At 42.4% G+C, this 15,330-nt stretch overlaps 1 protein-coding gene across 1 annotated transcript in view; it reads left to right on the top strand.

The window, feature by feature from the left end:
* LOC128712791 (collagen alpha-1(XVIII) chain) overlaps positions 1–15,330 on the top strand; it is a 139,244-nt gene that overhangs the window by 55,783 nt on the left and 68,131 nt on the right. The window contains exon 4 of the mRNA XM_053807664.1: positions 13,948–14,022. Coding sequence (XP_053663639.1) covers positions 13,948–14,022 — 75 coding nt within the window. The remainder of the gene's footprint in view (positions 1–13,947; positions 14,023–15,330) is intronic.

The following is a 15,330-nucleotide window of genomic DNA, read 5'->3' as shown; positions in this document are numbered from 1 at the left end:
GAAAACCCCCGATTTGTCACGGGGGAACAAATGTTTGTGAAACTTTCTTCGGGAAGGTTTCTAGCTCGATCCAACCATCGAACAAATCACTTCATCACAGCCTGAACATGAAAATGGATACCAAATTAGCACAACATGCCTTTAATTCACGATTCCGTTTTGAATGTTCCTGCACGCCAAACGATACCCCTTTTTCAACGTTGCTTCTCTTTTTTTCCCGGAATTTACCCTCCCGTTACGTGTGTCCGCATTAATTTCGCAACTACCACAAGCACCGCCTTACTGGCGAAAGGAAAAATTCACTACAATCAATTATCATTTCCGAGCGAAAGCTACCAGTGAATAAAAGCCTTACTGTCACTCGAAGGAAACTCCGGAACCGAGACACACCGTTTGCGCAAGAGACGGACCGACTAACATTTACAGCCGCACGTCCATCAGAGTCGCAAAAACGCTATCGACCGAGAAGCATGCAGAAATGATAAATGACGTGACGTGATTGGCGGACGGAAACGGATTTGGTTACAAAATTGACGCGACATGTTACGCGAACGAAACACCGGAAGGGTGAAGCGTGTCGCAGACGCTCGGGAGGAGCACATGGAACGGAACGCGGTTTTATACGGTTCCAGCACCATATATCCTGTTAGAGCGATTGGATTTTGATTTTGATTGACGTGTGCCGCCACCAATACCCATCACACGGAGTGTCGGAAAAACGGAAGAAGGCTCGGTGAAGAAAATGGTGCGGCAGCAGAAAACTATCGCAAGACAGCCAGGGCAGGTTTAGAAAGCGATAACTAATTTGCATGCAATGAAGATGAATAAATCTTGCTGAGTGGATGGTGAAGCAATTGGATGGGAAGAGCAACCAACCAACCGCTCGTCTGCAATTGCCGGTGCAGTCGACCTGACAGAGTGTGATTATTTGATTTATTAGCATGACGATGCAGCTGAAGAAGTTTTGAAACGTTTGACATACAAGCCCCGCCATCAATGTGATGATGGCAGCAAAGCAATTTACGGAACATTTTAATTGTATGTGTGGAAAAGTTACATTTAAACTATTTCTTATTAAATTATCTCCCTGTGCCAGTTGCCAGCTTATCTCAATTTTTCAATGCCACATAATAACAGTAACGTTCATGGCTTTCCATATTCATTGAACACATGGTGGTGTTATCAGAACTGCACATTACGTGTTATGACTTTCGACTAACAGTTTCCATTCCATGAACTTTTAGTCAAATAGTTCGTCATCATCAAAAAGGCTTTGTCTATTGCAGAAATTTACTACATACAATGCAAAATATTACTATTACTTTCCCAGATTCCATTTAAATTTACAAATCGATGGGATTTTAACAGGCATTTAACGTTTTAGACACCAGTACCAAAGGGCCACTGGGGGGTGATCCACAAGGGTGATCAATGCTTAAAAATGGTCGATATCATAAAATTCTACTTCGTGCATAAATGTTCAACGAACACAACAAATTAGGAGCACCGATGAGTCCAATCAACAATTTGAAAACGAAAACAGCGTGTGCTTTATTCCTTCGGCATTCAAGTGTGTCAAGACGTGGCACCATGCGACTAGGTCTATATAGTGGGTGTTCCGAATGACTTCTGCAAGGAAACGAATTTTTTCAAATTTATCAATTCTAGTACTTGGTATTCAGAAAGGATCATTCTGTTGGATTTTAAAATGAATTCTAGTATCCTACTAGCTTTTGCAATAGTTCAGGTTGATCTTGTCAATTGAGTTAGAGTGATGTGTTTGTCCGACTATAATTTATTGAATAGTAGGGTATACAAATCTGGTCCCATAAGTTCATCGGGAGAGAGAACTTTTCATAAAACGATATCTCAGTACCAAAGCATCTATTGCAATTACAAAATAACAATTAGTTTAATACAGTTCATCTAAACTTGAGCGCCAAATTCGGATAGTACAATCGATTTCCAAATTTTTGTAGCATACGTACCCTCCTAATGCGTACCCCCTAGTTACACCAAGCACCAAAATCAATAGTAAACCTCATGTTCGAACACGTCTGAAAGCACAAACGTTCTAGTGTCCCCGTACACCAACATGCAGTTGATTACGGAACCCACCCACTAAAGGGCATTATCATCGTCATTAACCTAATCCAACCGAGCAACAACCTCGGACAAGATCGTATCAATTACCGTGTCCGTGTGCATGCCACGCAGAAGGAACACCGACACCGGAAGCGCCAAAATGGTACACGGCTCGATTGGCGAACCTTTCCGTACCGTGGGTTGGGACGTGGCGAGGCAGTAAAACGGGACCGTTGATTTCACACACCGGAGAGCGGCTATTGTTTTGTTTAGTCCCATCAGGCGCTTCTTTCCGTTTCCTTTACAAAGCAGCTCGACAGTGCTTACACAACGCACCACACCACAGAATATCATCCATGTTAGACAAACACGGCGCGTCACCAACTCGCACTCAGCACGGACTCACTCAGCAAACCCGGAACAAACAGACAACCCCCTTCCGATACCACAATGGATAGCGAAATCAGATGTAATTCGGTGCGGACGGGTGATAGCATCCGCTCATCTTCTACCTTCGCCGCACGCACGCATCCACACCGGAACGGGCTCAATTAACCGAACGTATAATCCCATTTCCTGTCCGCCTTTTTAGTAGTTCTGATTATTTTCGAGCAAGCTCGGCTGGCAATGGGTTGGTAGGAAAGAGAATAGAAGCTTTTTGATTACTAATTATTATTCATCGACCGGGGAATGGCCAGCATAGGGTGTGAAGGGCAAGCTGGACGCCAATTTGGAGCACAATCAATGCTTGGTACATTTTGGTTTAGAAGATTACGCTGCAAGTGAAGGTAAAATGGTCAAAGGTATTGATTTTTCATTCGGCTCCAAATGTAGTGTAATGGGTGTTGAAATCGATTTCCATGGTACATGGCATACACGGCCAAAGAGGTAGTGTGGCCAAATTCGACTAAAGAGGAGGCCTTTTATGCTAGTTCTAATTAAAAATCGTTCAAATTGTTCCTTATGTGTAATTAAACGATACAGATTACAGCCACGTTGAAAGTAATGTTCGACGTAGTCAATGTCAAGCAAACGATATTTTTTATCGGAAATAACTTCATTACAAATTTATTTTCACACAATTCAAAGGAAACTGAAACTTTTTACTTTTGTTTCCAATCCAGTCTATTGAACCCACTGAATCATACTAATACTTCATTCATTTGGGAATACTTTTTTTCTCTATTTTAAAATTAATTTTACTGCCAGTATGTAGGAATATATGATCTTTTTCTAAACCTGTGTGGTTACCTTTTTAACAAACATTAAAATTTAGCAAAAACTTCAGAGATTGTAATTTTAAACATTCTTTTCGTACTTTTGCACTTTCTTGTAAAAACCTATCAAATTTAAAAAATACTATATGCAACCTTACTTAAAATTTTACTAATTTGGTAAACCCTATTTCGTTTATAAAATACATACAACAGTCAATTGAAGCTTGCTTTTGTAAAAAGGAACAATTTCATACAACAATGGAAAACCGATAGTTTGTTATGCGGATTGCATTTATTTAGGCGTTTCGTTATGTCGATCAACTGCTTTAACACGAATTACATGTTACAGTTGCATTTAACCGTACAAACCACATAAACAAATGGTGAACTAATTAAAAATAAGCAGATTACTAACATTGTTTTAACTTTTGTAAAAATAATTCAATTCAATTCATGCTACAAAAAAACCTTTTACAAACGAGAGGCGTATTATGTTAAATGGATTCGAAAGCTTCCGCGTAGCACATGATATTTATACGCTTCTTGGAAAACTCTACTGATCGCTACATGTACGATTTCATGTAATTAAAATGATATGAAATGAACTAGGAGGTTTTTAACATAATTCCATGTACGGAAATGCAATTTCCATCGTTTTTTGTTATCCCCTCCATTATCGTATCTAGAGGCATTTTGAAATGCATGTCAATTTTCTAGCGAAAAATTTTCGTTTTATTTATAACGAACGATTGAGCAATGTTATACGAATTCCAAAAACTAAAACCAACCACACAACAGTTTCAATTCCAAGAGATCGTTTGATAAAACAATACATTCTATCCCAAATTGCCAATCATTATCATTCATTCATTCTCTTAGTTACCCATTGATCCTTCATCACGGTGCATGAAACAAATGCATAATTTCGCTCGAGCTCATCAAAACAAAAAATACTCACAAAGAAAAAACTAATATTTTCCCTCAGTTCTGCTATTTTTCGTAACTTTCCCATGCATACTGAATTCTTTCATTTTTCCGTTCCGGTAACGTTTGCATCGAAATTGCACCCTGATCGGTTCGACAAAAGCGATTCCATCTCTTAACGAATCATCATTCACACGGCACCATCGGTTGAATAAAACATCGTTTTGCATAATAACGAAACGGCTCATCAAAGTTGGCTCCCCGAAAGCCAAACCGGCACCGGCTCAACGGGCAACAGTGCCGTCTGTCACGACAATCGATAAGCTGGCCGATAGCACATTACCGACCCGAAAGTCGATTGGATACAAATTTCAAATCCATGCCGAGTCCCGAAGTGGCGCCTCGAATACGAAAGCTTCGTGTGCAGGCACCGAAAAAAACCATGAACCACCGTAGGAAATGTAAACGGTAGACATGCACAACGAACAAAGTTATCTTTTGCTCCATTTTGTGTCCTTTTGTGTCGTTATGTGCCTTTTTCTCTATTTGCTCTACTTCCCCTTTTTCTGTTTGTGCTCTCCTTTTACTAATCCAGAAAACTTGAATGGAAAAATGGTTCAAACGAGACGGTGGGTCTCCATACTGACGACTCATGTCCTTATCTTGTCTTCGTTCTGGTGTAGCAAAAAGTGTCTGGCTACTTCGCTGCCTGACACCGGTTCCATGTCGCAAAGCGTACAGCGTTACATCTTGACCTTTCGGGACCGGGTGCTCGGAAACCTTCGCTACGCTGTGAAGCTCATCGAAATACGACACTTTGCTTCTGTTGCCATGCTATTTTCTGCTGACCGTATGTGACTGGCCTACCCAGGGAAAGGACAGTACGTGTAGACAGTGAGCAAGCACAACGGGCACGACGGGTACAACGAACCGAAAACTTATCCTAATGGTTCTCCGGTTTAGTTTTCAAAAATTGCTCCAACGGGTAGCGATCGGAAATTCGTTGGAACGGTTCACCAGTTCGGCCCAACTGCCATCGCAATGGGTTAAAAATTTAATACTAAACCGGATCGCAACTAGCCCTCGCCGTTCGCTAGTTCCCACAGCCAGTGCTGCTGTAATGTATCCGGTGACAGCGAACTTCACCGAACTCCGTAGCAACACTTACGTGCTTGAACACTCTCTGACACATATCCGGTTCGGAATGGACGAACCATTCGTCGCATATGTGAATCCAAATCGCATCAAAATGCATGGCTCGAAACGGAACAAAAATGTCTCAAGCGAAGAGACCGGTCCATGTACATATCCTGGGGAAAAACGAGATTCCTTTCTTCGCAATCCGGTACCATATTGTGCCCGGGCCGTAAGAAAGAGAACCTCAGAAGCAGAGCCTCAATCAGAAATGAGTGAGATGGAGAGAAAAAGAGATTGGACAAATTTTTAACTAACTCAAACAGAATAAAAAAAAAACAATGCCATGAAAGCTGGAAAACTGTTTGGGAAAAGCTTTTTCTTTCGCTTCTTTTCAGTCTGTGTTTTGCTCTTACACTTGCGAGAAAAAAAAAACTTTTACGACGTAACACCAGCTGCGCCATTCAGCGCGTTGCGATCGTTTCGGAAGTTGGAGTTGGAGCAGAATAAAGAAGTGGCAAAACAAACCGTCGTCTGGAAAATAAATATTATCAGCCGATTGTTATTACGATGCCATCTTTTTTGGCATTTATTGCAATTGAGAAAGTAAGTTTCCTAACGCTCGCTCGGCAACTGCTTTATGTTTCTGCCATCGTCAGTAGCCGTTGGGTGCTTCCGGGTTTTATGAGCTACAACAATTTTCAATTCGTACGATCGTAGCGTACGAAAGTAAAACTAAGCCGCTACTATTCAATTGCGCTCTGGGACAACTTCATCGGTGGAATTATGGAGCTGTTTAAATGATTCGCATGGTGTTGCTTCCATTTTTGGCGATGAGCAGTAACAGCTGGTGGGTTCCATTTTGTTTGCTTCCCGATATACGTGATAATATCGATCGCTATTCTCGGTAACCTCTTACCCTTGCAGCGTTTGGAGTAGCAGTTGCGTGTCTTTTGATTGACTTCCGTGAAATTATCTTGTAAATGGTCAACATCCCGGAACGAATGGACTTGCGGAGCTGTATGAACTCCCGGGAACAAAGAGGGAATTCTGGCATTACTGTCACTCACCAGGTTACTACTACCTGTTAAAGAAGCGCCCCCGGGAGTCGAAAGACCATGGGGATAAAACTTATGTCGCTCGGTTACGGGTAAAACCACGCCAGAAAAGTTCTTCCCCATGTCACCGGCGCAGCCCTCACAATGTGTAATGTTTTCCTGACGAGCCTTTTGACCCATCCATCCACTCGGCACCGACCCTCCAGTGCCGAATGCCCTGCAGGCATTAAAGAAACACATCTTTACGCCGGGAAGATGCGACGGTACCTTTTTTTTTTGGTTACTTCCGACGACACACACACACACACTCCGGGCGGAGTGTATCACCCGAGAGGGAAGCATAATTCCATCAGGCCAACCATATTTACAAAGCACTTGAAGCAAGGTTGTGCTGACCCCATCACCGAGGGTTCCCGGTTTTCATCTCGCTGACCACAGCCCGTACCGGGTGGCGGTCGCATTCGTTCCACCAAGATGAACAACCAGCCGAGCTGCCGAGTGTATGCGCTGCCAGTTGCGTATTAAGTACGGTCACTTGGGATAAACTTTGTCAATGTTTTTTTTTCTTGTCGCTTCTACTCATCACAACCAACCCCAGCCAACAAAACGGATGGTTGATTTTTTCGCAATCAACCCCAACCGGTCGGCGACGGAGATGACGTTCCGGGCTCGGGAAGAACTGTTCATGCGCACGTTGGCACGTGTCAACCACGTTGACAAACAACGTTCGCTATCCAACTTTATGCAGCGTGGTCCGTACTTGGTCGTAGGCTCTGATGGTCACTAATGGTCACATGGGGTTGACGCTCTGGCCCGGTTTGGTAATACAAAAATGTGAGTGGTGAGTGTTTTAGGTCCAGTCCGTTGTAGTCCGTTGAGTGTTTCCGTTTGGGGGAAAATAGACAAAACTTGTGGGATTAACTTTTTCGACAGCATTTTAAAGGGGCGAACGAAGGTTAGCTTAGGGAACATATTTGTTTTCCATAAAGCACATCAGCACATGCTGTGTGCAACAATTTTATAAACATAAGAGTTGTTTCAGGAAATAGCTAATTACTAGAGTAATATTATTAACCTTACTAGTGTTGTTTCCAATTAAGGGTCATTTGTATGAACCTTTAGCGATGAGTCATTCAAGAGTTGACTCACAAAATATTCATAAATCCTCAAAGATTGACATTAAATTCAACGGATTAGCTGTTGCTCTTTGAAAATTTTTAAATACTAACAAAGATGAATATAACTGGTCATAATATCATTCAAACATTTCGATCCCTAATACCGGAAATGATATTAACGCAACAACTCCCAAATTTATATTATTGCAAATTATAACGTTTATTGAAACAGTCTTGGTTTGACAGTATATTTAACCTATACACGTAACAGACTAACGTCTAACAGACTTATTTTTATCATGCAATATTCGGAACCGAATAATTGGTTGAAGGCAATATTGCAAGTATCACACAAAAAGGCCCGAAGCTAGAAAACCCATTGTCCATCAATTATGATCATTCGTTGATATGATTCTCATTAGCCGTTCGACGTTGCAGCGCTGTCAAATGCCATCCCTGTCATTACCGACGGCAACAAACAGTACTGTTTAGCCCATCGAACCACCATCTTTGAAGCTGTATCATATATCTCCATTCCTATGCTATGCTATCAGATCGATCATTTTCTATTATCCTACCCGCTCCCATAATTCTAAAACAAACTCATCCTTTGCAAACGCCTTCGGTCACGTTTCATTCGACTCAGGCCGGTCTGCTGCTGCGGCCAGAGAAAAGCTTTCGCACCCAAATCGAATGGCTGTGGAATACAAAGACTGAATACGATAGAAATGGAATTTCCTCGATTCACTCGATCCCGCATTCCTGGAGAAAAGATTTATTCGTTCGTCGTCGTGTCGGTGCGTGCACTTTTCGTACGTGCATACGTACTCCGTATCTGCACTCACAGCGCTTAAGAAATCAACGAACGGGAATAAATCAATTCCGACTTCCAACGAATGCTAGGCAGGAACACCAACCTAGAACACACTATCTCGCAGGGAAGGATTTTCTGCACGCACGGCCAGGGCATAATGGTCGCTTCCGAGTCACGGTTTGCGTGTGTGTAATCTGATTTCGTAAATTGAAATGCACAAACAAACCGGCTGGACGATAAGCTGATCCTACTGCGGGCAATAGACATGGTCAAATGGTTTAACCATTCGCATCGAGTACCAACTTGACGCAGCAAATTCCAAGGTTCTGGTGCGGTTCCAAGGGTGACTTTTCTCTTCACCACCGTCACTATCTCTCTCACACTGGAAGGCATTCCAGAAATCCATGCGCCTTTGCCGGTTGTCGATAACATCGCTCCCAACCTCAATTGATTCACCATCGGTCCCTTCGGGTTCCGCTGCACCATCCGTCACATACTATTGCGCCCTAGTTCAGTGATGATGATAGTAAATTAATGCTAACGAGTACGCTCGCACGCATCCCTAGCGCTATGGAAGAAGAAAACGGGATGTCTGGGATGGCGGCCATAGTATCTTCCAATACGCGACCATATCTGCATCGTCCCGGAAAGGGCACAACAGGAAATATCTTAGTTGCTGGCTTGTATTTGACTTTCCCTCTTTTGCGAATGCTGGCAAGCGAATGGACAGGCAAGAGCAGTCCGTGTACACACTACACAATTACACCACCACCACCGAGTATGTACCGAGTCGAGCGGGCCCGAAGACGGTAGTCGATTGATTATGACTTACCGAGACCGACCCACCATGCCCAGCTACTGCTGACTTGCGGTTAAACAGACGTATCGTCCATACCCGTCCGTCTGTCTTACTGATCCACTTTCACTGCGAGTGCGTCAGTGTCAGTTTCGCTTCGCAGAGAAGTTGATGATTTCATTTAATATATCAGCTTTACACAGCTTTATGGTTCGGGGTCATGCTGTCGTACGGCACCAACGACGTACGATTTGTATCAATCAGCAGCAAGAGTTGACAAACGGTACGGTACGATACAGGCTCACGATTTGGTTGATGCGAAGAAACCCTACCTTGTAGCTGCTCGATATTAATTGATGTGCAGAAGATTTCTGGATCTTGAACACTGGGTTGATTATTCATCAGGCGCTTAAGGAAACGGGATACTTCGTAGTATGGGGTATGTGGTGGTCTGGGTAGTAAGTTTAATTGAATACTCAATACAATTCCGAGCCGTTGTGTGGAGACCTACAGATATCTTGCACCACAAAACCAGTCGAGCGAGTAGAGCAGACAAATAATGCTGCCCGAATGCTATTTCATTTCACTTCCACTATCAACCAGCCGGCACTTTTGGTTAAAGTAATGTATTCAACCTGCTATCGATGCCACTTCATTGAATTTTGAAGCAACCACCAAGACAACCATATTGTTGCGATCTATGATCTCATAAACTATCGCGATAGTTGTTGAATAATGGTTAAGCACCACTCCAAACGTTGGACATCGAACCTCCCGCACGGCAGGAAGCTAACATTCCTTGGGGTAAAGATGTCTATTTATACGTGCCGTGCAATGCGCTGTCCCTTGTGCACCCACAGCCCGTGCGTGCGTGGTGGTGGTCTTTTGGCGGTCTGTTACCCAACAATTCACGCACACAAAACGATCATACACTCCACTGCCAACCGGCAGCCTAATGTCGAATGCAATCGAATTGATTATCCAAACGAACGGTTTGTTTGCGCTTCGCTGTACACACCGTAACGCCTCGTATCTCGCTTAAAGATGTCTACCCTTCTGGCACATGAGCAGGACCGTACTTGCCGCGCCCTTGTTGTTTACCGTTGACACCGCTGCCCGATTACCACACGGACCCGGTGGTGGCCGTTTGGGAGACGCACTTTAATCAACGCATAAACATATCTCCAGCGGAAGAATCACATGTGTATGAGCAATTCCGAAGTGTGCAATACTTCTCGGGCCTGTTGTGTGGTGTAGACATCGTGTAGACACGTTTTATCCCTTCTTCTCGAAAAGAAATGGCCCGACAACCGACAGCTGACGTCTACGCACACTTGCCCGCATTGCATCGAACTGCAGCTCCCCGGTACATCGTACTGATGGTTAGGTATTTTTTTTGTGTTGTCGTTCCCGAGTAGGGTTTTCAATTGTTTTTGAACACTTGACTGGTGCGGTTGCCGGCTTTGGAAACAGTCCGCTAGCCCCAACCCCTGTTGCCGAACACCCGCCACAACCGTGTGACGCCAGGAAGCCAACATCGGAGCGTTTCGACGACCGATCAAAACCAGTTGGTCGCGGTCAACCAGTGCGGACACACTCAATCCCACAGTACCGACGGCCGTGTGCGAGAGAACACGCCAACGGACACGCAAAGTGTGCATACATACGCTCAGTGCCATAAAACCTCGGACGTACGGTTTTGGTGGTTGGATTGAAAATTAATTTTCCCGAATTTCCACCGGGCTCCGGGCTCGTCCGACCGATTGAAGCGAAATGGACCAAGGACGAAGCTGTCACATTAAGCAAATGTTTGTGCACATGTGTGTGTGTGTGTGTGTGCGTGTGTTTGTGTATGTGTGACACCCATTAAAACAACGAAACAACCAGCAATTTGCATCTCGTATCTCCCGAGTTATGCAGCGGTTCTGTCCCACCTTTCCATCACCATTCGTTCGTTTCCCTATCCAGGAAGCACCGAAATTAGTGACATTGTTTCTGGAACTTTGGAGCATATATTATCGTGATGGTGGTGGTGCACCAGTGCAGGGGAATATGCGATGGCCGAGAGATTATGAATATGTTATTGAAGGTCTTCCCCGCTCATTCCATTCCCGCGTGTGTTTGCTGTGCGTGCGCGTGTGAACAAATGAAGTTTCGGCAGTGACAATGATTGAGTTCCGAATGCACGAAGAAGACAGCCCAATCTCTCAATCAAGTGCGAAATGTGACAGGTTTTCAAAATACGCGTTTTGCCAAGAACCGGTTGCGTGCGCGTTCGAGTGTAGAATGTGCTAATTTTCACCGGTTCATGCTATTTGCCCGGAGGGAGGGAAGTTTCGTATTTAATCAATTTGTACAATCCATCAGACGGTTTAACATACGCTATAATGGACAGTGAGTCATACAGATGCCTATTTGCGCTCAAAATTCCTACGTTTCAAGGGAATTTTATTATTTGTTATAGCACACCCAAAGACCGTTAAATTAATGTGCTGAACATTCCAGAGATCTTTAAAATGATCTGCTTTATACCACCATCCTGAATCCTTAATATCATAATATCATGAACTCGTTCAAAGTATTACTTTATTGTTTATCCTTCTGCGAATCAAAATTAAAAACAACCTTTATTTATCAAGCGCACACTCATGACAGCAACCACTAAAGAGTAAAATCGGATCGGCTGTACAAACGCATCAGAAAAAAGGCATTTAAAAACAACAATGGACTATTTTCTATATAATCTTCCGCTCTGTTTTATTGTTGCTCCAATGCGCAAACACACACATAGAAGCCTCCGCAATAAAGCTAAATCCCCCTTTCAGTTTTATCTCATGCCTTTGTGCCAATAGCCAATTCTCACACTCCAGTACAACAGTGGCATAGAAAATCGAACACCTCGCCGAGAGGAAAATCAACAAAGACATTGGCATTTAATTATTTGACTATCACCATCATCATCATCAGAAGCAGCATCATCATCATCATCATGCCTCGTATGCCAAACATGTTCGCTTTTTGCAATTTATGTTGCCACTGCCGAAGGGGAAACAAATATTTACGCTTCACCCATGACCCACCGACCGACGATATGTTTTGTGCAGTTCACGAACATCCTTCCTGCGCTGCACAGTGCACAAACTGAAACGATCGTGAAACGATTATGGGGACTAGGTTGTTTGCATTATTTTACACATTTATCGCCCCGCTCGCACCAATGCAGCTGACGTGTTGCGGGTGTTTTTATTGCCTTCGGTTTTATCGCTCTCTTCTGGTTCCACCAATATTCCGATATTTGCCCCCTCCCCCCCCAACAGCAGCACTTGATCCGCAATCGTGTGAGATCCCTCCGTGCATGGAGCTAGACAAGGGTGATCGTACCGAAAACGGTATGCCATTGTGAAATTGCATTCTGTCAGTTCCCGGGCTTTGAAAGACTGTTATAGTGTAGGCATATCCCAAAAACCAAAGCAAAAAAGGCAATCTCCCAACGAATGCATTGAATGCACCTGATACGAATTTCTACACCACTTCAATCTATTCACGGTCGCGCAAACAAACAAACAAAAAATAAACGAACAGGAAATGCGGCCACCGATGAATGGTGAGTTTAGTCAAAGGGATGAGTTTTCACCACGCTCAATGTGGTTCCCGAGCTGAGAAACAATTCAACGACACAGCCAGAGCAACGAAAAAAAAAGCACTCCAGTATCTGATGGACTCCCTTTTAAAATGTCCAGCATGTGCCATAAAACATAAGCGCTGAAGTACAGTTTGCAATTTTATGCAAATTTTCGTTGCTTTTTCTGACACTTGTCGTGCTCTGGGGGGAGTTGGGGGAGAGGGGGTTCTATTATTGCCGAACTATTCATACAGCTGCCCTGGGTTCAAGTGTTTACGATGCAAACCATTTGACATTGAGCTCCGGGTTTCATTCATGTGTGTGCTTCTACTGAGCTTTTTGTTTTGGTCTGTACCCATCATAAATCATAAACAGGAAAGTGCAGCAGCAGTGTTATGCTCAAAATTCATATTAATGAAAAGTAAAAACATTGCTTCCGTGCACAAATTTGTTCTCATCAGGTGATACCGTTCTGAGCTTATCATCGTAATTGACTGATTGTTACAATTGAGTGACAATTAATGTGTCCTTGTCACTTCCATCGTTTGAGCAAGATTGTTTCTAACGAATGCTATTATTATTAATTGTATGTTATTCGAAATTAAGAAAATCATAATCATCCTTAAGGATTAAAACAAATTGCTGTGAATCCCAACGATTTATATTTCATTGTCCGTTTCTTAACCATATCTGGAACTTATTTTTATATTTCCAACCAAATTCGTTTATCGTTTTATGCTTTATGTGTCTCACCGTGTTGTTCCCATAATTTGTGTAAATCAAAATTGGCCCCACACTTTCCTCTCCCAGTCACTGCAAACATTTAACTGTTTAAAATATTATTTTTCCCACCGTATCGATTCGTCATGCAGAACAACGCCAGATGCTGCTAGCAAATATTTTATAGTGCACGTTATTAATAAACATAAAACCCATTTAAACATTTCGCACGTAAAATCCTCACAGCGTTTGTGTGTGTGTGTTTGTTCGGAAAAGCAGAAAAACAAAGCAGAACTGCACGCAACAGTGCAGTGTGTCGATCAGCAAAAGCGTGGAATGACTTCAGCCGGACAACGGCCAGTGCTTCAAACATATACAGCCACTGTTGCCACCGTACCGCAGGGCGGCACCGTGCTATAATAAATGTCAAAATTAATTTTCATTTTCCTCATCATCCAGGGAACGTTTCTGTTCCTGAAGATCTACGGCTATCCGGAAATCGTGAAAACGCACTGTAACCGAACGTCGCTGCCAGTAAGTAATTATAATGAATAGTGTGGTGCAATTAGTGGTGTGTGAAGGGTGGTGAAAGCTTTTTTCGCTGTTTCCTGGGGAATGGCAAGGGACCAACGAGGGTTCACAGCATGCACGGAAACACAGTGTTTCGTAGTTACGATAAGCCACTGATGGTAATGTGAGTGGTAGTAAATGATTTGAGATAGTTTGAATTAGTTTAAATGATGCGTAAAGAAGCTTTCGCTACATTATAAGCTCTGGTAGTTAAACTTTATTCCATAAATATTAAGTTCCTTTTTAAGATAAACAGAGACATACCACTCCAAATCTTCAGTAATCATAATATTTACCAACCAAAAATGATCTCTAATTGGTTCATGTAACATATTCACATATAAAGTTCTAACTGTTTGCAATTAATTCGATATCTTTTGGTTTTTGAAATTTATTATGAAAAATAATTATATTCTTTGTAGCATTGTAACATGTAGCATTCATAGCATTTTCAAGAAAAATTATAAGAGAGTATAAAATGGTAAAATCTGCTTCTGTTTTACCAATAATTTTCCTACATTGTTTAGGCTTTTCTGTTACAATATTAAACGACTCTTGTGTAGACTTCAGTGACTGGAGCAGAATTGAGTTATTTTTGTAATACTTAAAACTAAGCAAGAAATCAATACACAAAGAAACTCAATAGTTCATGAACCGTACTTCAAACTACTGTAGTGCCATCGTCAACGCAAACACCTTAAAACGTTGTTATTGTTTTGAGTTTGTACAACCGTGTCGAAATGATTATAGTGCACTTGAAAGCGATCCTAATTAAACAACTTCTGTTCACGTGCTATCGAAACACGGTACATTAGCAGTACACGATGAAATGAAGATCTACCATCGCACCATGATAGACGGTAATCTGATATTTTAAATTTCATGGCAAAGTCGCTTTCGGGGAATTAGTAAGAGTATTAGCCAAAAATGGCTTATTGAAGCAAAATATCAATGAGTTTAGTTGAATGATAGACACTGCTGTTATGCTTCAGCAGAAAACTTTAGGCAACCTTAAAGCCATAGCTGCCAAATAGTATCGATTTAAAGTTAAAAGCGATTACGACTACCGCATTCACCGTTTATCCTAATGAATGCTGAAGTTATTTAATGATTGTTTAACTCGTACTTGTTTAATTCGTATTAATAGCAAATATAACTCAACACCCTGTCTATTTTGGTTGGTATTAATAGGTTGCAACATCATACAATAAGGTGTTGCTATCAAGCTTACAAGCGTTTGCTGCGTTGGACAATGTTTTAACGATATTTCTA

The sequence above is a fragment of the Anopheles marshallii genome, chromosome 3, assembly GCF_943734725.1.
Source record: "Anopheles marshallii chromosome 3, idAnoMarsDA_429_01, whole genome shotgun sequence".
Lineage (NCBI taxonomy): Eukaryota > Metazoa > Arthropoda > Insecta > Diptera > Culicidae > Anopheles > Anopheles marshallii.
The sequence above is the reverse complement of the archived record's forward strand: the minus strand, read 5'-3'. Positions and strand labels throughout refer to the sequence as shown.